This window comes from Mustelus asterias, chromosome 16 (assembly GCF_964213995.1).
Source record: "Mustelus asterias chromosome 16, sMusAst1.hap1.1, whole genome shotgun sequence".
Lineage (NCBI taxonomy): Eukaryota > Metazoa > Chordata > Chondrichthyes > Carcharhiniformes > Triakidae > Mustelus > Mustelus asterias.
This window is the reverse complement of record NC_135816.1, coordinates 61,638,253-61,662,229: the sequence shown is the minus strand read 5'-3', so window position 1 is coordinate 61,662,229 and position 23,977 is coordinate 61,638,253. Positions and strand designations below refer to the sequence as shown.

At 42.6% G+C, this 23,977-nt stretch overlaps 1 protein-coding gene across 4 annotated transcripts in view; it reads left to right on the top strand.

The window, feature by feature from the left end:
* fam193b (family with sequence similarity 193 member B) overlaps positions 1-23,977 on the top strand; it is a 73,969-nt gene that overhangs the window by 16,273 nt on the left and 33,719 nt on the right. For 2 of the 4 annotated variants that reach the window (XM_078231175.1, XM_078231174.1), the window contains exons 2-3: positions 2,396-2,626; positions 21,781-22,017. In XM_078231175.1, coding sequence (XP_078087301.1) covers positions 2,396-2,626; positions 21,781-22,017 — 468 coding nt within the window. Of the gene's footprint in view, positions 1-2,395; positions 2,627-17,861; positions 17,986-21,780; positions 22,018-23,977 lie in introns of those variants that run through there. The other 2 variants (XM_078231178.1, XM_078231177.1) reach the window with 2 other exon arrangements.

Sequence of the window (23,977 nt, the reverse complement as noted above, 5' to 3'; positions counted from 1 at the left end):
CAACTCACCTCATTTACCACGGCTAATCCATTTGACCCACACATAAGAACTAGGAGCAGGAGTGGGCCATCTGGCCCTTTGAGCCTGCTCTGCCATTCAATAAGATCGTGACTGATCTTTTCGTGGACTCAGCTCCACTTACCTGCCCGCTCACCATAACCCTTCATTCCTTTACTATTCAAGAATTTATCTATCCTTGCCTTAAAAACATTCAATGAGGTAGCCTGAACTGCTTCACTGGGCAGGGAATTCCACAGATTCACAACCCTTTGTGTGAAGAAGTTCCTCCTCAACTCAGTCCTAAATCTGCTTCCCCTTATTTTGAGGCTATGCCCCCTAGTTCTAGTTTCACCCGCCAGTGGAAACAACTTCCCTGCTTCTATCTTATCTATTCCCTTCATAATATGTTTCTATAAGATCTCCCATCATTCTTCTAAATTTCAATGAGTATAGCCCCAGTCTACTCAGTCTCTCCTCATAAGCCAACCCTCTCAACTCCGGAATCAACCTCGTGAATCTTCTCTGCACCTCCTCCAGTGCCAGTATATCCTTTCTCAAGTAAGGAGACCAAAACTGCACACAGTACTCCAGGTGTGGCCTCACCTTATACAGTTGCAACATAACCTCGCTGCTTTTAAACTCCATCCCTCTAGCAATAAAGGACAAAATTCCATTTGCCTTCTTCATTACCTGCTGCACCTGCAAACCAACTCCTTGAATTCCTGCACAAGGACACCCAGGTCCCTTTGCAAAGCAACATGCAGCAATTTTTTACCATTTAAATAATAGTCCATTTTGCTGTTATTCCTACCAAAATGGATGACCTCACATTTACCAACATTGCACTCCATCTGCCAGACCCTTGCCCACTCACATAGACTATCTATATCCCTTTGCAGACTTTCAGTGTCCTCTGCACACTTTGCTCTGCCACCTATCTTATTGTCATCTGTGAATTTTGACACACTACACTTGGTCCCCAACTCCAAATCATCTATGTAAATCGTAAATACATATTGGACTGTGGAAGAAAACCAGAGCACCCAGAAGAAACCCACGTAGACACGGGGAGAACGTGCAGACTCCACACAGACACTCGCCCAAGGCCGGAATTGAACCTAGGTCCTTGACACTGAGGCAGCAGTGTTAACCATGCTGCCACTGTGCCACCCTGCTTACCTTTTGTACATAAATAACATTGAATGCGATAAACCTCTATTATTTAGACAGCAAATTATGGCCTGACGTGACTACTTTGCAATCAAGTTACTTGCATAGCAGGAAATGTTTGAGGTTGCTGAGCAGAAAACTGCAGTTGAAATGACGGCATTTAAGTAATTTTATGGGTGAGAGGCTAAGGATAGCCTTTAGTTAATAGTTTTAATTGTAAAGCAGTTAAGGGAGCAGTCCTTAAATCATTTCATCTGTGATCCTGTACCGAATATCCCTGGATATCCTTGTCTAACAAATGTGTTGAAGATTTAATTTATCCTGGCATCCACCATCAATTAAGGAAAATAGTTTCAGTTTTTCCACTGTTATATGCTTAAAAAGTAATTTTTGAATTCCCTAATAAATAGCCAAACTCTGATATCATTGTGTCCATTTGTTCTGAATTCCTACCCAGAGCAAATAGTTTCTCTACATGTGTAGTATTGAATTATTTTATAATTTAAAGCATTTTGATTAGATCAACCATTTAAACTCACTGGTAAAGTCCCCCAGCAGTTGGTTGTGACACATTATTTATATCCTCGTGATTATGATTGAAGTAAAATGGTTAAGCTTTTGGATATGAGGAAATAACTCAGCAGAAAATTAAGAAGTATAGAGTAATGCATATTCGTGGCAAACATTAGATATCATTATCATTGGATAATCTGGAACAGGAGCAAGTTTCAGGTGTGCAAGTTGACTGAACACTTGTGGTGTTGTATTACAGTTATTGCTGATGAAACGATGTTAGTGTATAAATAGCTCTGCAAAATACAAATTGCACAAAGTATTGGTGAAACAGCACTTGAAGTGTTGGCAGTTTTGGTGATTGCAATTCTGAAATGCATACTGATGGACAGATTGCAACTGCATTGTGATTGTTGATACAAAAAAGTTAAATAGGAAATGTCAACATAATTTGTAATGGGGATTATTGAAGCAAGGATGTATGACACCAGGAAATATAAGGTGCTCGTTGCATTAGTTAATAAATATAGTTATTCTGTATATACAAATCATATGTATGGTCCTTACACTGACCACAATGATATGGGGGGGGGGGGGGGTACTTTCCGTATTTGTAGCCAAGTTTAGCACACAACTCTTAAAAGTAATTATTGCTATAATCAGTAATATAAAGCTGTAAGCTCTCTGGTTACGTCTGGTTATTTCGTTTCAGCCATCTCTTCCTGTCCACCAGCCAGCAAAGGACTGTTGTTTGTTGTGCCACCATGAACGTAAAGACTGGGGAACGCAACAGAACGGGATTGTGGATCTAAAGAAGTTGGCACATTCAGTGCCTGCATTGACACATGGCCTGCTCGAACGCATGCCACTTTGGATATGCCAGACCTGTCAAAGAAGAGTTGAGGAAGAGGAGCAACGGGCCATCCTTGAACAGACCCTTTCGGTAAAACTTAATCTCGATTACTGTGTATTGCCCGGAAAAAAAAAAAAATCTGTCATTTTTTTTGCAAGTAAAAGGTAATTTTTATGTTCCATTTAATTTTGTTCCTATCAGAATATGTTTTCTTGGTGGAAATCTGAACTCTGGGAATTTCATCTATTTCCATTTCTCTGGGTCTTTCAGATGTCGGAATATCCTGTAAAGTCAGAGAAATAATAATTGTTGTGTCTGCAATCATTGTCATATTGAACCTTTGTATTTGTTAGCTTGCATGAGTTAAAGTGCTAACATGTTAAGCAGTAATTTCTAACTTCTGTGATTTAAAAAAAAAGTTCCTTGCACAGCAGCACTGGATGGTGATGTGAGTCAATGTTTCTTCCTTTCATTACTTTTAACTCAAATTGATGTGGGCTGGGATAGAAAGTAATTCAGCACTTATTTACTTTTTCACTTTTTGTTGAGAAACATTTGCAATGGACTGTGCTTAAATGAATTTGCAAAACTCGGTGTCATTGGATAATGCCAGTAACATTACTGACGTTTCCTTTTTGTATAGAACTCCATTGTGGTTAGTTTTGTTCTTTATTGTTCGGTATGAAATTAGCCTTTCTGAAGTACTCAAAGAATGTAGGAATTGCCTTTGGGAGCTCGTGTTATATGCAACTTTGAGGAAAGAGAAGGAAAAAGTGTGTGTGGGAATTCCAGTTTTGTCAAGTACTCTCTGAAGACCAGACCATTGCACGTGACTTAGTGTTCAAAATTAAATTTTCATCTTTTTCTTCATCAGAACTTGGGTTTTAAAATAAAACCAAAATACTGCAGATATTGGAAACATGAAGTAAAAACAAAGTGCTAGAAATACTCAGGTCTGCAAGCATCTGTAGAGAAACGGTTAATGTTTGAGTCGAATACAGCCTTCTGGACTCAACATTAGTCCTTCTTTATCTACCCATATTCTTGGTCTCACTATGTAATCTGGTCTAAAATTTAATTCTTCTGTAAAAACTTAGGAACATAGGAATTAGGACCAGGAGTGGAGCATTCGGCCCTTCGAGCCTCCTTCACTATTTGATAAAATCATCGCTAATTTGGTTGTGTTCGCAACTCCTTTCCTGTCTACCCCCTCAGAAACCTTGACTCCCTTGTCAATAAAAATTCTATCTGTCTTGGCCTCGAATATATTCAACCACCCAGCTGCTGCTTTCTTCAGCTTTCTAGGGAAGACAGATCCACACATTGCTGACCCCTTCAAAACAAAATTTGCACGTTCTCCCTGTGCCTGCATGAATCTCCTCTGGGTGCTCCGGTTTCCTCCCACAGTCCAGAAATGTGGCCATGCTAAATTGACCCTCAATATCAAGGGGGTTAGCAGGTAAAAACGTGGCGTTACGGGGCGAGGGCCTGGGTAGGGATTATTGTCAGTGAACTAGGGATTCTATATGGTCTCACGGATGCCCTGTACAGCTGCAGTGAATCTTCCCTTTTATATTCCATTCCCCTTAATAAATGACAACGTTCCATTTGCCTTCCTAACCACTTGTAGCTGCATACTAATTTGTTGTGATTCAGATACCAGTGCATCAGATTCCTCTGTACCACCGAGTGTTGCAATCTGTTTCTATTTAAGTAGCATACTGCTTTTCTATTCAAGTTCACATTTCTCATTTTAAGCTCAAATTTTTGTTCACTCGCTCAACCTATCTATACTCCTTCGACAACTTACTTTCCTAGTTATGTTGGTGCTGTCTGCAAAATTAGCTACCATACATCATTCCCTTCATCCAAGGCATTTATATAAATTTTAAATAGTTAAGGCCCCAGCGCTCTGTTGCACTCCCATCAGTTACAGCTTGCCAACTCAAAGACCCAATTTTCCTTACTCGAGGCTTCCTGTTAGTTAATCAATCCTCTACCCCGTGCTATTACATTGCCCCTAACATCATATCCTCTTGATTTGTGTAGCAACCTTTGGTGTGCCATCTTATCCAATGTCTTTTGGAAATCCAAGACACCACATTTACAGGTTCCCCTTTACCCTCTCTTTATTTTCTCAAAGATTCATAAATTTGATAAACACTTTCCCTTTCACAAAGCCATGCTGACCCTGCCTGATCACATTGTTTTTCTAAGTATACTGCAATGACTTGTCTTTCTCATTCATGCCAAACACACTTCCCCTCAATTTGGAACTCCTAAAGCCCAACTTTTAAGACTTAAGTACAACTTTCTTAGCTTCAACTTTCTCTGAACTTTTGTCTTTCCAAATTTGCAGTGAGGGAACATGTGGCGAACAGTGACCACAATTCCGTAAGTTTTCGGATTCTCATGGAAAAGGGCAAGTGTTATCCTAGGTTAAGGTGCTAAATTGGGGGAAGGCTAACTACAATTGGATTAGGCAGGATTTGGAGGTTGTTGTTTGGGAGAGGCTGTTTGAGGGTAAATCCACATCTAGCATGTGGGAGTCTTTTAAGGAGCAGTTGATTGGAATGCAGGACAGGCATGTGCCTGTGAAAAGGAAGGACAGGAAAGGCAGGATTCGGGAACCATGGATGACCAGGGAAATTGCGAGTCTAGTCAAAAAGAAAAAGGGTGCATACATAAGGTCGAGCCAACTAAAACATGAAACATTTGAAGAATACAGGGAAAGTAGAAAAGAACTCAAACAGGGAGTTCGGAGAGCGAAAAGGGGTCACAAAATGTCTTTGACAGGCAGGATTAAGGAGAACCCCAAGGCATCTTATACATATTTTAGCAATAAGAGGGTAGCTAGAGAAAGAGTTGGTCCACTCTGGGACAAAGGAGGGAAATTGCGCATAGAACCAAAGGAAATGGGTGAGATCCTTAATGAGTACTTTGCATCGGTATTCACAAAGGAGAGCAAGTCATCATTACGAGGGAGGAAGTGTTAGATGTAATAAAAAGGTAGACAAATCCCCAGGGTCGGATGACATCTATACCAGATTACTGAGGGAGACAAGAGATGAAATTGCTGGTCCTCTAACAGAAATCTTTGTTTCCTCGTTGGCCACAGGTGAGGTGCCAGAGGATTGGAGGATAACCAGTATTGTCCCGTTATTTAAGAACAAAGAACAATACAGCACAGGAACAGGCCCTCCAAGCCCGCGCCGCTCCCCGGTCCAGGATTGAATCCTGAATCCAGGATCCCCGCCCAATTTTCCAGCCTATCTACATACCAAAATCCTATCCACCGAGCTGTCCCTCACAGCTACGATGCTTTGTTCATTACAACCTATTAACTCACCCCCACCCCCCCCCATTCCAGACCATGTGATCTCCAGGGAGAGGCGAAAACCCAGAGTGAAAAACCCCAGGGCCAATATGGGAAAAAAAAATCTGGGAAATTCCTCTCCGACCCCCTGAGGCGATCGAAACGAGTCCAGGAGATCACAATGGCCCTGATCGGGAAATGCTTCCCAACCCTAGTCATTTCCACTTCCACGAACACCATCTGAATTCCCTGCCCCCGAGACAGGTTCCCAACTATCCGCAGTCTCGCTCTGTACTGGCACCAGCAAGATGATCATAGAATGAAGCCTTGAAACGAGAAACAAGGAACAATTAGCCCGCGCCGCTCCCTGGTCCAAACTAGACCACTCTTTTGTATCCCTCCATTCCCACTCCGTTCATATAGCTGTCTAGATAAGTCTTAAACGTTCCCAGTGTGTCCGCCTCCACCACCTTGCCCGGCAACACATTCCAGGCCCCCACGACCCTCTGTGTGAAATATGTCCTTCTGATATCTGTGTTAAACCTCCCTCCCTTCACCTTGAACCTATGACCCCTCGTGAACGTCACCACCGACCCGGGGAAAAGCTTCCCACCGTTCACCCTATCTATGCCTTTCATAATTTTATACACCTCTATTAAGTCTCCCCTCATCCTCCGTCTTTCCAAGGAGAACAACCCCAGTTTCCCCAATCTCTCCTCATAACTAAGCCCCTCCATACCAGGCAACATCCTGGTAAACCTCCTCTGTACTCTCTCCAAAGCCTCCACGTCCTTCTGGTAGTGTGGCGACCAGAACTGGACGCAGTATTCCAAATGCGGCCGAACCAACGTTCTATACATCTGCAACATCAGACCCCAACTCTTATACTCTATGCCCCGTCCTATAAAGGCAAGCATGCCATATGCCTTCTTCACCACCTTCTCCACCTGTGACGTCACCTTCAAAGATCTGTGGACTTGCACACCCAGGTCCCTCTGCGTCTCTACACCCTTTATGGTTCTTCCATTTATCGTGTAGCTCCTCCCTACATTATTCCCACCAAAATGCATCACTTCGCATTTATCAGGATTGAACTCCATCTGCCATTTCCTTGCCCAAATTTCCAGCCTATCTATATCCTTCTGTAGCCTCTGACAATGTTCCTCACTATCTGCAAGTCCTGCCAGTTTTGTGTCATCCGCAAACTTACTGATCACCCCAGTTACTCCTCCTTCCAGATCATTTATATAAATCACAAACAGCAGAGGTCCCAATACAGAGCCCTGCGGTACACCACTAGTCACAGGCCTCCAGCCGGAAAAAGACCCTTCCACTACCACCCTCTGTCTTCTATGACCAAGCCAGTTCTCCACCCATCTAGCCACCTCCCCCTTTATCCCATGGGATCCAACCTTTTTCACTAGCCTACCATGAGGGACTTTGTCAAACGCTTTACTAAAGTCCATATAGACAACATCCACGGCCCTTCCTTCGTCAACCATTTTGGTCACTTCTTCAAAAAACACCACCAGGTTAGTGAGGCATGACCTCCCTCTCACAAAACCATGCTGACTATCGTTAATGAGTTTATTCCTTCCTAAATGCGCATACATCCTATCTTTAAGAATCTTCTCCAACAACTTCTCCCCACCACGGACGTCAAGCTCACCGGCCTATAATTACCCGGGTTATCCTTCCTACCCTTCTTAAATAACGGGACCACATTGGCTATCCTCCAATCCTCTGGGACCTCACCTGTGTCCAGTGACGAGACAAAGATTTGCGTCAGAGGCCCAACGATTTCACCTCTCGTCTCCCTGAGCAGCCTTGGATAGATTCCATCAGGCCCTGGGGATTTGTCAGTCTTTATATTCTCTAACAAACCTAACACTTCCTCCTTTGTAATGGAGATTTTCTCCAACGGTTCAACACTCCCCTCCGAGACACTCCCAGTCAACACATCCCTCTCCTTTGTGAATACCGACGCAAAGTATTCATTTAGGATCTCCCCTACTTCTTTGGGCTCCAAGCATAAGTCCCCACTTTTGTCCCTGAGAGGTCCGATTTTTTCCCTAACAACCCTTTTGTTCCTAACGTATGAATAAAATGCCTTGGGATTCTCCTTAATCCTGTCTGCCAAGAACATTTCGTGACCCCTTTTTGCTCTTCTAATTCCCTGTTTGAGTATTTTCCTACTTTCATTGTACTCCTCCAGAGCTCCCTCCGTTTTTAGCTGCTTGGACCTAACATACGCCTCTCTTTTCATTTTGACCAAGAAGGGTAGCAAGGAAACCCGGGTAATTATAGGCCAATGAGCTTGACGTCAGTGATAGTGAAATTGTTGGAGAAGATTCTTAGGGGTAGGATCTATGCACATTAGGAACTGAATGGTCTTATTAGTGACAGACAGCATGGTTTTGCACAATGGAGGTCTTTTCTCACTAATTTGATGAGTTTTTTGAGGAGGTGACAAAAGTTATTGACAAGGGAAGGGCCGTGGATAGCTAGATGGATTCAGAACTGGCTTGGTCATGGAAGACAGAGTAGCGGTGGAAGGGAGTTTTTCTGAATGGAGGTCGGTAACTAGTGGTGTTCCACAGGGATCAGTACTGGGACCTCTGTTGTTTGTAATATATATATAAATGACTTGGAAGAAAACATAGTTGGTCTGGTTAACAAGTTTGCGGATGATACTAAGATTGGTGGAGTTGCGGATAGTGATGAAGATTGTCAGAGCATACAGCAGAATGTAGACAGGCTGGAAAATTGGATGGAGAAATGGCAGATGGAATTTAATCCAGACAAATGCAAGGTGATCCAACTGGGAGCTATAAAAAAAATGGCAGAACCACAGCGAGATCTGGGAGTACGGGTCCACAGATCCTTAAAAATGGCAGCACAGGTAGAAAGGTGGTGAAGAAAGCAAATGGCATGCTTGCCTTTCATCGGTCGGGGCATCGAGTATAAAAGTTGGTAAATTATGTTATTGTTAGATAAAACGTTTTTGAGGCCACATTTGGAATACTGTGTCCAATTCTGGTTGCCACACTACCAGAAGGATATGGAGACTCTGGAGGGAGTACAGAAAAGGTTTACCAGGATGTTGTCTGGTATGGAGGGTATTAGCTATGAGGAGAGATTGAATAAACTGGGATTGTTCTCCCTGGAAAGATGGAAGCTGAGGGGCAACCTGATTGAAGTTTATAAAATTATAAGGGGCATAGATAAGGTGGACAGTTGGAAGTTTTTTTTCCCAGAGCAGAAATGACAATTACAAGGGGGCACAAGTTCAAGGTAAGAGGGGAAAGCTTCAAGAACAAAGAACAATACAGCACAGGAACAGGCCCTTCGGCCCTCCAAGCCCGCGCCGCTCCCCGGTCCAGGATTGAATCCTGAATCCAGGATCCCCGCCCAATTTTCCAGCCTATCTACATACCAAAATCCTATCCACCGAGCTGTCCCTCACAGCTACGATGCTTTGTTCATTACAACCTATTAACTCACCCCCACCCCCCCATTCCAGACCATGTGATCTCCAGGGAGAGGCGAAAACCCAGAGTGAAAAACCCCAGGGCCAATATGGGGGAAAAAAATCTGGGAAATTCCTCTCCGACCCCCTGAGGCGATCGAAACGAGTCCAGGAGATCACAATGGCCCTGATCGGGAAATGCTTCCCAACCCTAGTCATTTCCACTTCCACAAACACCATATGAATTCCCTGCCCCCGAGACAGGTTCCCAACTATCCGCAGTCTCGCTCTGTACTGGCACCAGCAAGATGATCATAGAATGAAGCCTTGAAACGAGAAACAAGGAACAATTAGCCCGCGCCGCTCCCTGGTCCAAACTATACCACTCTTTTGTATCCCTCCATTCCCACTCCGTTCATATAGCTGTCTAGATAAGTCTTAAACGTTCCCAGTGTGTCCGCCTCCACCACCTTGCCCGGCAACACATTCCAGGCCCCCACGACCCTCTGTGTGAAATATGTCCTTCTGATATCTGTGTTAAACCTCCCCCCCTTCACCTTGAACCTATGACCCCTCGTGAACGTCACCACCGACCCGGGGAAAAGCTTCCCACCGTTCACCCTATCTATGCCTTTCATAATTTTATACACCTCTATTAAGTCTCCCCTCATCCTCCGTCTTTCCAAGGAGAACAACCCCAGTTTCCCCAATCTCTCCTCACAACCAAGCCCCTCCATACCAGGCAACATCCTGGTAAACCTCCTCTGTACTCTCTCCAAAGCCTCCACGTCTTTCTGGTAGTGTGGCGACCAGAACTGGACGCAGTATTCCAAATGCGGCCGAACCAACGTTCTATACATCTGCAACATCAGACCCCAACTCTTATACTCTATGCCCCGTCCTATAAAGGCAAGCATGCCATATGCCTTCTTCACCACCTTCTCCACCTGTGACGTCACCTTCAAAAATCTGTGGACTTGCACACCCAGGTCCCTCTGCGTCTCTACACCCTTTATGGTTCTTCCATTTATCGTGTAGCTCCTCCCTACATTATTCCCACCAAAATGCATCACTTCGCATTTATCAGGATTGAACTCCATCTGCCATTTCCTTGCCCAAATTTCCAGCCTATCTATATCCTTCTGTAGCCTCTGACAATGTTCCTCACTATCTGCAAGTCCTGCCAGTTTTGTGTCATCCGCAAACTTACTGATCACCCCAGTTACTCCTCCTTCCAGATCATTTATATAAATCACAAACAGCAGAGGTCCCAATACAGAGCCCTTGCGGTACACCACTAGTCACAGGCCTCCAGCCGGAAAAAGACCCTTCCACTACCACCCTCTGTCTTCTATGACCAAGCCAGTTCTCCACCCATCTAGCCACCTCCCCCTTTATCCCATGGGATCCAACCTTTTTCACTAGCCTACCATGAGGGACTTTGTCAAACGCTTTACTAAAGTCCATATAGACAACATCCACGGCCCTTCCTTCGTCAACCATTTTGGTCACTTCTTCAAAAAACACCACCAGGTTAGTGAGGCATGACCTCCCTCTCACAAAACCATGCTGACTATCGTTAATGAGTTTATTCCTTTCTAAATGCGCATACATCCTATCTCTAAGAACCTTCTCCAACAACTTCCCCACCACGGACGTCAAGCTCACCGGCCTATAATTACCCGGGTTATCCTTCCTACCCTTCTTAAATAACGGGACCACATTGGCTATCCTCCAATCCTCTGGGACCTCACCTGTGTCCAGTGACGAGACAAAGATTTGCGTCAGAGGCCCAACGATTTCACCTCTCGTCTCCCTGAGCAGCCTTGGATAGATTCCATCAGGCCCTGGGGATTTGTCAGTCTTTATATTCTCTAACAAACCTAACACTTCCTCCTTTGTAATGGAGATTTTCTCCAACGGTTCAACACTCCCCTCCGAGACACTCCCAGTCAACACATCCCTCTCCTTTGTGAATACCGACGCAAAGTATTCATTTAGGATCTCCCCTACTTCTTTGGGCTCCAAGCATAAGTCCCCACTTTTGTCCCTGAGAGGTCCAATTTTTTCCCTAACAACCCTTTTGTTCCTAACGTATGAATAAAATGCTTTTCAGTAGAGATGTGCGGGGGAAGTTTTTTTTACAGAGGGTGGTGGGGGCTTGGAATGCACTGCCAAGTGAGGTGGTTAAGGCAGACATATTAGCGACATTTAAGACTTATCTCTATAGACACACGAACAGGCGGCGAATCGAGGGATACAGGCGGTTGGCCTTGATAGGACAACGTGATTGGCGCAGGCTTGGTGGGCCAAAGGGCCTGTTCCTGTACTGTTTGCATCCATTCTACTGTGATCAGTGCTCTGAAATGTTTTTTTTGCATTTCTAAATTTGGGGTCTACGAGAAAGTTTCAAAACGTCCTGTAAAAAATTGTAACTGGCTACCTAGCACCAAGTTTTATCATTGACTCACAATGTTGCCCTTTGCACCCTTGTAACATGAGGGCAGAGTGCAGCCAACAATAGTTAAGGGTAAGGAACACAGAAACTAGCACAAGTTGGGAGTATTTTGACTGGTTGTACATGCTAGTATACACAACCTGAGTATTGATTGTCTTCGTGCAGCTGCAAAATGTCTGTTGGTTTGTATGAATTCTTGGGACTACTTGTCCTGACCAAGGTGGGCAAGAAGCCTGCTGAGCCCCTCTATATCAGAAATGACCAGGACCCAGGCACCGAATTGAGAGCTGAATGACAGGAACTCCTGGTGCGTGCAACAAGTGACAAAATAAAGGATAAACTAATTTGCGTCTGAAGTGCCAAATGGCATGTCTGGGAATCAATCCAACAGCTGGAAATTAATAATACTGATGGGATGCTTATAATAATGCTGTCAGGCTGACCTTAACATCAGGCTTCATGTTTGTTACACTGTAACACTTTTGACTTCTGTTGTAATTAAAACTGAATTTCAGTTTAATAGCTATTGGAAAGCAAACCGAATCAATACTTTTTTAAAATTCTGCTGCTGCAGAACTGGCTGCATCTTGTGTACTGCTGACAAAAGAGACATGTCGAAGCTTTTGTCTTGCACTCATCAGGGCGCTATGTAAGAATACCAATATAAGGTATCAATGTTCTTGTGTAATATCCTGATGAGTGCAAGATGAAAAGCTTCGATGTGTCTTCTTTCAGCAATATTTTTTGATTAAATTATCAATCTCCATGTCCCGTCTAACCTTTTATTCTGAAATTTCAAACTTGCTAATGTCTTGTACCATAATCTTTCCATTCATAAAAATCGCCAGCCGTCCATGTGACATCTTGGAGGCAGCTAGTCATTTAGTGGAACCATTATTAACACAGTTAGATTTAGAATTCTTCAGTTCTTGAATAATTTGAAGTGCTTGAAACAAGCCTTTTTAACTTTATGCAGAAAAAGCTGATAACATGGTCTTTCCTGATCTGTTTTCCATTAAATCTCGGCATATACCTTTCATTGATGCTTCTATAGAATAAAAAGGCTTTTATATTCCTTGTATTTATAAACATTGTAAGCCTGTTTTCTTCTGTTTTCTGTATTGCATAAGTTGTCTTTTTTGTGTTCTGTGGCCTTTTGTCATAGTAAATGCGGTAGCAGCCTGAATTGGTGGCACATGGGGATAATTGGGCACCTCCACCTTACCATGTCAATCATGCCTGCAGTAAGTTAGATTGATTTAATGCGCATATGTTCGTATCATCCATCCATTGCATTTTGATGTGGAAATGTTCATAGAGCTAATGCAACACTGAAGGAGGCCATTCAGTCCAGTGCTCCATTCATCAGCTCCATTCTCTATAGAGCAGTCCAGTCAATCTCATTCATTCACTGTTTCCTCTGTAGTTCTACAAGTACAGTTATGAACAGGAGGTAAACAGGCAAGCAAGTGTACTTAATGCCTCTAAGCACCTGTCTGTAAGGAGAAAGTGTTTTGAATTTTTATTTAATGTTTGCGATGGTGTGTTTTTTATGAGGCTGAAGATCTAATGTTAAAACTGTCCAAAACGCTAGAGGCCTGGATAATGTGAAATGTAATCTTGTCCAGCTTGTCCAGCGGCAATACCCCTACGTCTCCCCTTGTGACTGACCAAAATAGGCAAGGCTCATTTGGAAAAGCAGCTTAACACCAAGACCACACAGAGTGGGACTTGAGGCATCAGAGGAAATGCACAAGCCTCCATTCAACCTATCTACCCAACATTTCACACACCATCTTCCCTACATGTGACAGAGTTTGTAATCCAGAGATCCAGGATAATGCTCTGGGGACTGGGGTTTGAATCCCACCATATCAGATGGTGAACTTTGAATTCAGTAAAAATCTGCAATTAAAACCTACCATGAACCAGTGTTGATTGTCATTAAAAACCGATCTGGTTCACTCATGTCCTTGCCTTGATGTGACACCAGACCCACAACGATGTGATTGACTCTTAGCAAGTACCTCAGCTCAAGGACAGTTTGGGATTGGCAGTAAATGCTGGTCCAGCCACGTCCCCATGAACGAATTTAAAATAAAAGCCAGGCTTGCCCATGGATCGGCAGATATATTTGATCTCTTGAAGGATGCTTTGTGCATATCCCCAAAGTGTTTCACTATCTTCCTTTGTCTCCTGCCATGGCCAAATTCAGATTAGAGTAGTTGCTTCAACAATCTGATGTGAGGCATGTGAATGTCATATTCTGTCTTTGCCAGCTCAGCATTCAGACAAAAAGAGTATTTGAGGATTAGGATTTCAAATCCGAGAATAAGGCCGTGGTATCCTTCAGAGACTAGGACAACTTCTATCAGGCTCCTCAAAGTACTGGAGTAATCACACCAGCCGTGTCTTCACAGGATCCTCCAAATCCGGTCTCAAGAAAGCCAGTCCAACAGTAGCATCCTTCCCCATGCCCTTAAACCCAGTATCAAGGTGCTAATTACTTAAAACTTTGTACCGTCAGCTAATAAGAACTTTTTTGTCCATTAGACCGTAAGATGTAAGAGTAGAAGTAGGCCATTCAGCTCATCGAGTCTACTCTACCATTCAATGAGATCATAACTGATCTGATACGATAATCATCAACTCGACACTGCCGCCTTATCCTTGATTTCTTTACCAATTAAAAATCTCTATCTTAGCCTTGAACACACCTGACAGCTCAGCCTCTACAGCCCTCTATGGGATCAACCTAAGTGAATCCAGGTATGAAGGGATTTTCTCACGAGGAGAGGTTAAGTAGGTTGGGCCTGCACTTACTGGAGTTTAGAAGAATGAGAGGTGACCTTATTGAGACATGTACGATTCTCCAGGGACTTGACGTGTTAGATACTGAGAGGTTGTTTCCTCTTGTGGGAGTCTCTAAGACCAGAGGACATAATCTCAGAGTAAGGGATTGTCCATTTAAGACAGAGATGATGAGGAATTTTTTTCTCTCGAGGGTAGTGAATCTGTGGATTTTTCTACTGCAGATCCCATCCTCCTTAGCCAAACCAGTCATAACCTGGTACATCTCTATCAGAATTCCCCTCCACCTCCATTTGCTTCAAGGAGAACAACCCAGCTTCCCCAGCCTTGTCTTGTAGCTAAATTCGCTCATCCCTAAAACCATTCTGTTAAATCTCCTCTGCAGCCTCGAGGCTCCTCGCATCCTCCCTGAAATGTAGTCACCAGAACAGGTTGCAATACTCTAGGTGTGGCCTAGTTAGAGCTTTATAACGATGCAACATTGCTTCCTTCTCTTGTACTTAAGCCTATATTTATGAAACCCAAGATCTCGCATCCTTCTCTAACTACTCTCTCAATGTGATCTACTGCCTTCAAACATCCATGCACATGAATCACCAAATCCCTTTGTCCCAGCATGCCATTTAGAATTCTATCATTAGATCTATATTGTCATTCTCTAACTCCTCTGCCAGGAATTCATCAGCTCAAACCCCTACTATTAAATGGCACCTGCCCCATTCTGCCATGATCTATGTCATTATGTAGTTGATTTAGATTAAATTTATTTAGAGTCATAGAGGTTTATAGCAAGGAAACAGGCCCTTTGGCCCAACTTGTCCATGCCGCCCTTATTTTTTAAATCCCTAAACTAATCCCAATTGCCCATGTTTGGCCCATATCCCTCTATACCCATCTTACCCATGTAACTGTCTAAATGTTTTTTAAAAGACAAAACTGTACCCGCCTCTACTACTACCTCTGGCAACTTGTTTCAGACACTCACCACCCTCTGAAAGCATTGCCCCTCTGGACCCTTTTTGTATCTCTCCCCTCTCACCTTAAACCTATGTCCTCTAGTTTTCGACTCCCCTACCTTTGAGAAAAGATATTGACTATCTAGCTGATCTGTGCCCCTCATTATTTTATGGACCTCTATAAGATCATCCCTCACTCAGCCTTCTATGCTCCAGAGAAAAAAGTCCCAGTCTATCCAGCCTCTCCTTAACCATCAAGTCTCCATAGCACCCTAGTAAATTTTTTCTGCACTCTTCCTAATTTAATAACCTTTCTATAATAGGGTTACCAGAACTGTACACAGTATTCCAAGTGTAGCCTTACCAATGTCTTGTACAACTTCAACAAGACATTCCAACTCCTGAATTCAATGTTCTGACCAATGAAACCAAGCATGCTGAATGCCTTTTTCATACTCTGTCCACCTGTGACTCCACTTTCAAGGAGCAATGAACATGTATCCCTAGATCTCTTTGTTCTCCCCAATGCCCTACCATTAACTGAGTAAGCCTTGCCCTGGTTCAGTCTACCAAAATGTGTCACCTTGTATTTATCTAAATTAAACTCCATCTGCCATTCGTCAGCCCACTAGCCCAATTGATCAAGATCCCGTTGCAATCAGAGATAACTTACTTCACTGTCCACTATGCCACCAATCTTGGTGTCATCTGCAAACTTACTAACCATGGCTCCTATATTCTCATCCAAATCATTAATATAAATGACAAATAACAGTGAGGGAATTTGTGTTTTTGGGTCTTTTTTGTCTGTGATTTTGTAAGTTAGCCCTTAAGACCTTTGATTGACTTATGATTGTGATATTTAAGACACAGAATATACCAAGAGTTGATGTATTTGGTCCTGCCTCGAGATGGGTGGATTCCCATTGGGAGACAGGCAGAGTGAACAGCAGCCCTTCGAAAGTAGGTGGAGGAGGGTTGGCTCCATGCAGCTGTGAGGGTTGGAGTCACTTGTGGCTCTGGAGCTGGTACTGTGCTTGTGCTTATGTTCTGGAGTGCAGCCTGGCCAACAAAATGGGGCACAGTCTCAGTAGCAGGTCATCTTAACTGAAAAAGACCAAGAAGGCTGGACCTGGGAACAGAGTTGAGAGAGATCTGGAATATTAGGGAGAATTATACTCATGGAAACCATGGTAGAGTTGAGTTGCTGTCAGTAGAGGATCAGTTTAGCTCTTTGAAGCAGAGGAGCTGAAATTCCTTGGGCGGGATTTTCCAGTCCCACCTGCCCTGAGACCGGAAATTCCCACCCAAGGTCAACAAACCTTTCAATAGACTGTCAGATTTTCTGTCCCACCCACGACTATTCCCGTGGTGGATGAGCCCAGAAAATTTACTCCCTTGTAAGGAAGACAGAGTTTAAAAGAAATTTTGCAACTCGTGCTGATGGCTGACATCTGGGTTGGTTGCTGAGAAAATTGTGCTTGCCATTTAAAGTACAGTTTGTGGTGTGTTCGACCAGCTTACTTGTTACTTAATGTTTACCTCCTGTTAATTCAAGATGTTAGAGCACTAGATAGCAAAACAAACTAGCATTGACTGTTTGCTGAGTTTTTGTATACTAAAAGTTCCTTTGTTTAAAACTGTGGAATCTTGGTGCCTTATTCTTTCAGGAAGTAACTGGGTTTCAAATTTTGTCTACTTTTTAATTTCCTTTTCCCTAATCGGATCGTAATAAATTTGGGGGCCTTGCCTGGGACCGCAATTAAATTTGGTGAGGATCTGTTCTGCGTTTGTGACCATATTTAATCAACTTATATTGCGCAACTCCACCCTGCATTTGCTGAAGATGTCACTACATTAATCGAAGGCTTTGCTGTAGTTTCACTCAGATTCTGTTTGTTGCAGTTTGCTGAGTTTTGCTGTATGTCTTGCCCCACCAAAAGGAAATGGCAGAGACTTTAAACAAGTATTTCGTATCTGAATACACAATAGAAGACACAAAAAGCATCCCGCGTATAGTAGAAAATCAAGAGGTAAAATAGAACTTAAAGCAATCATGACACCTAGAGGAAAAAGTGCTGGGAAAACTAATGGGACTAGAGGCTGAAAAGTCCCCTGAACTCAAATAATGAATTAATCTGCAATATTAATTTTTTGAATAAACCTGACCAGTTATTCAGAATAAGTTGATGATTGTGCTGATTGGCAGCATTGTTGCTTTGGCTTGATTCAGACTAACCTACAGATTCCCATCTAAAATTTTTATCTAAAGATTTTATCCTTTATTCTTTCACAGGATGTGGGTGTCGCTGGCAAGGTCAGCATTTGTTGCCCATCCCTAATTGCGCTTTGAATGAGTGGCTTGCTAGGCCAATTCAGAGGGCAGTTAAAAGTCAACCACATTGCTTTGGGTCTGGAGTCACATATAGGCCAGACCAGGTAAGAACGGCAGATTTCCTTCCCTAAGGGACATTAGTGAACCAGATGGGTCTTTACGACAATCAATTATAGTTTTGTGGTCACCAATATTGTGACTGGCTTTCAATTCCAGATTTATTAACTGAATTTAAATTCCATCAGCTGCCATGGTGGGATTTAGATCTAAAGATCGAGAGAAGCATTGGCATGCCTCCAGGCAATGTACGCTATTTGAACTATAATCTTACATGGTATGTGGCTATACTGTGGATAATGATTTTTAGCAGCTGTTATGGAGTATTTTCTTTTGATTTTTAAACCATGTGTCCTTCAATGTATATGTTGGAATTTGATCATGTCAATGGGTTGTCTTTTGGATATGGCTTGTCATATTTTGGATCTTGTCTGTTGCAGAATGTTCCTCATTCAGCCATTTGCTTTTCCTAATGTTGTCAAATGACTGTGTGGGGCTCCATGTCTCTGATTTGCAGGTAGCCAGCCAGTGTACCTAGGATTAGTCATTCCAACTGGGTGCATTTAGTTAATATAAATTTGTAGCAGGTGGGGATGGTCTGCAAAACTAAATGTTTCTACAGAAATAGACTGGGCATGAAGTTGACTGAGGAGAGGAGACAATTAATTATTGTAGAGAACAAAGGAACATTGTGATCAGTAATCCTCCTAAATAATTAGAAAATTAACATCCACCCTTAGTCTGCTGATTGAAATATTTTTATTTTCTACAATGTTAATCTCATCAAGGGAGCTAGCTGACTACTGAAGGAGCTAATTGTAAAACGCTTTTAAAGCAGGAGTGTTTGCATTAACTGTAATACAGTAAAAGAGTGGCGAAAAGAAAAGTGTTGCTGATTATCGACCTAAGAGGGGATTTACACATCTGAGGTACTAAATGAGTATTTTGCATCTGCCTTTTCCAAGAACCAAGATGTTGTTTTTAAGTCTGTTGAGCAGCTGTTCCCCTTAGTTGAAGGGTCAGTCACGAGGAGAGACAGGTTCAAGGTGAGGGGCAGGAGGTTTAGGGGGATGTGAGGGAAAAAAATTTTACCCAGAGGATGGTGACAATCTGGAGTTCACTGCCAGGGAGGGTGGCAGAAGTGAGTTGTCTCACATCCTTTAAAAAGTATCTGCAAGAGCACTTGGCATGTCATAATATTCAAGGCTATGGGCCAAGTGCTGGAAAATGGGATTAGGTGGGAGGTCAAGTGTTGCTCATGTGTCGGTGCAGACTTGAAGGGCTTCTTCTACATTGTATGATTCTAAGTCATAGTGAAAGAAGAGATAGCTGAAATAATTAATGGGTTCAGAATTGATGGAGGATTTATTAAGCTGGCTGATTTTAAATTGATAAGACACAGAACTGTATGAGATGCATCTAAGTCAAAATTAGGTAAGCAAGAGTGGGCATTGTGTGGACACTGGTCATAATTTTCCAGTCTTCATTAGAGACAGGTGTGGTGTCAGAGGACTGGAGAATTGCAAATGTTACATCATTTTTCAAAAAAGTGTGCAAGGATAAGCCCAGAAACTACAGACTGGTCAGTTTAACTTTGGGAAAGCTTTTAGAAAAGGTAATTCGGGACTTCGGCAAATGTGAGTTAATTGAACAAATTTGTTAAGGGAAAATCATGTTTAATAGATTGAGTTTTTTGATGCCATAACAAAGCAGATGGGTGTGGATAATGTAGTTGATAGATGTATATGAACTTCCAAAAGGTTTCTGAAATTGCCACATGACAGGCTTGTGAACAAAGTTAGAGCTCGTGGGATTGAATAGTAACATGGATGTGAAATTGGCTGAGTAAAGTAGTGGTGAACCATTGCTTTACAGACTAAAGGAAGGTTTATAGCAGAGTTCCCCTGGTGTTGGTTTTAATCATAGAATCCCTACAGTGCAGGAGGTCATTCGACCCATTCTGTCTGCACGACTCTCCGACAGAGCATTTTACCCAGGCTCTATCCCTGTAACCCCAAGTAATTACCCTGCAAATCACCCTAACCTACACATCATGGGGACACTAAGGAGCAATGTAGCATGGCCAATCCACCTAACCTACGCGTCTTTGGACTGTGGGAGGAAACCGGAGCACCCAGAGAAAACCCACATAGACGCGGGGAGAATGTGCAAACTGCACACAGTCACCCATGGCTAGAATTGAACCTGGGTCCCTGGTGCTGAGAGGCAGCCGTGCTAATCATTGTTTTAGGATCCCTGCTTGCTGTGTATTAATAACCTAGACTTGTGTGTACAGAGCACATTTTTAAAATTTGTTGATGACACAAAACTTCGAAGTAGTTGTGAACTTTGAGGAAGATCATGATCAACTTCAAAAGGACAGGTTGGTGGAATGGGTGGCCAAATGACAGATTAAATTTAATGCCGAGAAATATCAAGTGATACATTTTAGTAAGAATAATTAGGAGAGTCAATATAAAATTAAGGATACAATTCTAAAGGGATTGAGGAGCAGATGGATAGGACCTTGAGCTTTATAAATAGAAGCATAAGAATACAGAAGCAAAGAAGTTATGAAAAACCTGTATAAAACATTGGTTCAGCCTTAACCAAAGTATAGTATCCATTTCAGCGCACCATACTGAAAGATGTGAAGGTACTAGAGAGGGTGTAGAAAAGATGGACCAGATTGGTTCCAGGAATGAGAAATTTCAGTTCCACTTGTAAGGCTAAATCTGTTCTTGGAGAAGATTGAGAGAAGATTCAATGGAGATATTCAAAGTTATGAGGGGTCTAGACAGAATAGATTGGGAGAAACTGTTCCCATTGGTGGAAACGTTGTGGACCAGAGGGCATTGATTTAATGATGAACAAAAAAGGTAACAGTGGCATGAGGGAAAACTGTTTTATGCAGTGAGGTGTTAGGATCTGGAATGCACAGCCTGAGACTGCAGTGGAGGCAGATTCAGTTGTGCATTCAAAAGATAATTGATTATTTGAAGAGAGGAAATGGGACTAGGTGAGTTGCTATTGCAGAGGGCTGGCCAGCTGAATGGCTGCCCCTTGTACTGTAACCGTTCCATGATTCTACATGGTGTTCTGTTTTTACTTAAGGATATGTGATTAAGGATGATTTAACTCTCACTCTAACAAATGGGTTTTCAAATTGACGTTTACTGGACCTGACTTGTCCAGAATTATCAGTTGAGTTCGTAACGCACAGTACATACAATCTCAGACAGACAGAAACCACATTAAGCAAATGAGTTCCTGAAACTCCGTCTTCTGATCAGTTTATGGAGTTCTGTAACTGACTAGTCAGTCAACAACTATCCCCAATGGCCATGTAGCCATTCTTATCAGAGAGCTTACGATTCTTACAGTTAAAAGTTTATTTATTAGTGTCACAAATAGGCTCACATTAACACTACAGTGAAGTTACTGTGAAAATCCCCTAGTCGCCACACTCCGGCGCTTGTTTGGGTATACGGAGGAAGAATTTAGCATAGCCAATGCACCTAACCAACATGTCTTTCGGACTGTGGGAGGAAACCGGAGCACCCGGAGGAACTCCGTGCAGACACGGGGAGAATGTGCAGACTCCGCACAGACAGTGACTCAAGCCAGGAATTGAACCCAGGTCCCTGGCGCTGTGAGGCAGCACCACTCTGCCACTGTGGATTCCTGAACACACACTATCGCCTTTTCTCTGTGTCTGTCACTGGATCACTCTTGCTTTGCAACAATAATGTTTTTATTCTACTTTATGATTTTCTCCCTACAATCACTAAACTCTGGTAATAAATGAATATTTGAAAGTACATGTTTTGTTGTTGTTCCAGGTGGGACAAGGTGAATGTCAGGCACATGAAGAGGTGACTGATGACTCAGTAAGAACAATGGCAGAAGGAGATGGTGTCTCCAATCCGCAAAGGTTACCAACAGAAAAGTATCACCACTCTGCACTCCACTGCTGCCATCAGGTGCATAGGCAGACATTGGTATCCAATAATTCTCATCAACAGCAGCTACAGCAACTTCAGCCATGCACAGCCACTCCAAATGGCACATGTACAAAGGTATGGATGCATATTGGAATTAGAAGGGAGAAGAGTGCTCGAAGTATGGAGTTGGGAAAACCTACTACAATATTGTATCTGTCTGATGTCCAGCTTGATGGATTAAAGAGTGGGGAGTGGGGGAAGTTTTGGTGAATTTTGTTCTTGCAATGAATTACTTTCATCATTGTGAGTGACAGTGGGTATTAAATATTTTCCTGCCTTCCTAACACCCATAAGAAACTTGAGTGTGCTGTAAGAAAGGAAATGCTGAGAATCTGAAGGTATCCTTGGTAAATAACAATGCTTTCAGCCGTTTGGAGATTCAGAGCTTCATTCCAGTTGACACTGATCATGTTCTTTTTTAAAAATTCATGCACGGAATGTGGACGTTGCTGGCTTGGCCAGCATTTATTGCCCATCTGTAGTTTCCCTTGGGAAGGTGTTGGTGAGCTACTGTCTTGAAACGCTGTCGACCCTGCAGTGCTAATAGTGAGGGGTTTTCAGGATTTTGACCCAGCGACAGTGAAGAAATGGCAATATATTTTCAAGTCAGGATGGTAGTGACTTGGAGGGGAATCTCCAAGTGGTGGTGTTCCCAGGTTTCTGCTGTCCTTGTCCTAGATGATAATGGTCATGGGTTTGGACGGTGCTACTAAAGAAGCCTTCGTGAGCATCTTGTAGATAGCTGCCACTATTTGTTGGTGGTGGAGGGAGTGAATATTTTGTTGGAAGTGTGCCAATCAAGTGGGATATTTTGCTCTCGATGGTGTCAAGCTTCAGTGTTGCTGGAGCTGCAGTTATCCAGGCAAGTGAAGAGTATTCCATCATACTTCTGACTTATAAGTGGTGGGCATGTTTTCTGGAGTTGGGAGGTAAGCCACTCCCTGCAGGATTCCCAGCCTCTGACCTGCTCTTGTAGCCACGGTATTTATATGATTCACCCTGTTAAGTTTCTTGTCAATTGTAACTCCTAGGATGTTGATAGTGGAGGATTTAGTGATGGTGCTCATATATTGCTTATGGACATTTTTCCAGCAATCTATTTTTGAATGTTTGAAAAGAGGGGGTGGCCTAGTGAACTGTCCTTCTCTCGACCACCAGATATTGAGGCTAATTCAGCACTTAAAACCAAGCGTTGGATTTTCAGCCACTGCGCCCAGTTCTCCTAATTCCTTTTCACTTTTATAAAATCTGTCATATATCCTCTCTCCATGAAGTCACCATATAACACCAAGTTATCTATGAAGAAACTCAGCACTGTGGTGGAGTTGGGCTTGTCCTGAAGCCTGCACAACTCCTTATTCAGCATTTCCGTGTTCATAAATTGTCTTCAAAGTGAAAGTCCTCGAATCTAGAGATGAATATGAGGAAATGGACCAAATGGGAACAGTAATGTTGATAATATACTAACAATTGCAGTTATTTATCACAGTGATCCAATTTGTGTGCAGCCTGCTTGGTTGGATCAAACTGTTTTGCCTTGCATTTGACAACCTCTATTCTGTGATTTTACATTAATATTAATCCACTGATAAGTTCTTGGAAGATTAGCAAATGTTCCTGCATTTACTGAAATCATTTAATTGAATTTGGTTTATTATTGTATAAATCTAGAGATAAATGTTTGAGCATGCAGATTTGTTTCAAGATGGCGGTACCATTACATTGTGTGCTGCTATTTAGCTCATATTGAAGAATCTTTCTATCTCAGAAATTTTCCATCTCCTTTGGTAAGGCATAGATAGAAACTGGAACAGCAGTTGCCTTAATGCTAGGCCTGAATTAAAATATGAAATGTATGCAGTTTGAAAATATGAACATAAAAATGTACTTGAATTAAATGCCTGAAAATGTAGAAATTTTATTGAGTTAATTTACTGATTTATCCCAGGATGACCAGGTGGTTTCTTGAAACCGATGTGGGAGTGTTGCCCATTTGGCATTGAAAAATCATGCTGGCAACATTATCAATTTGTGA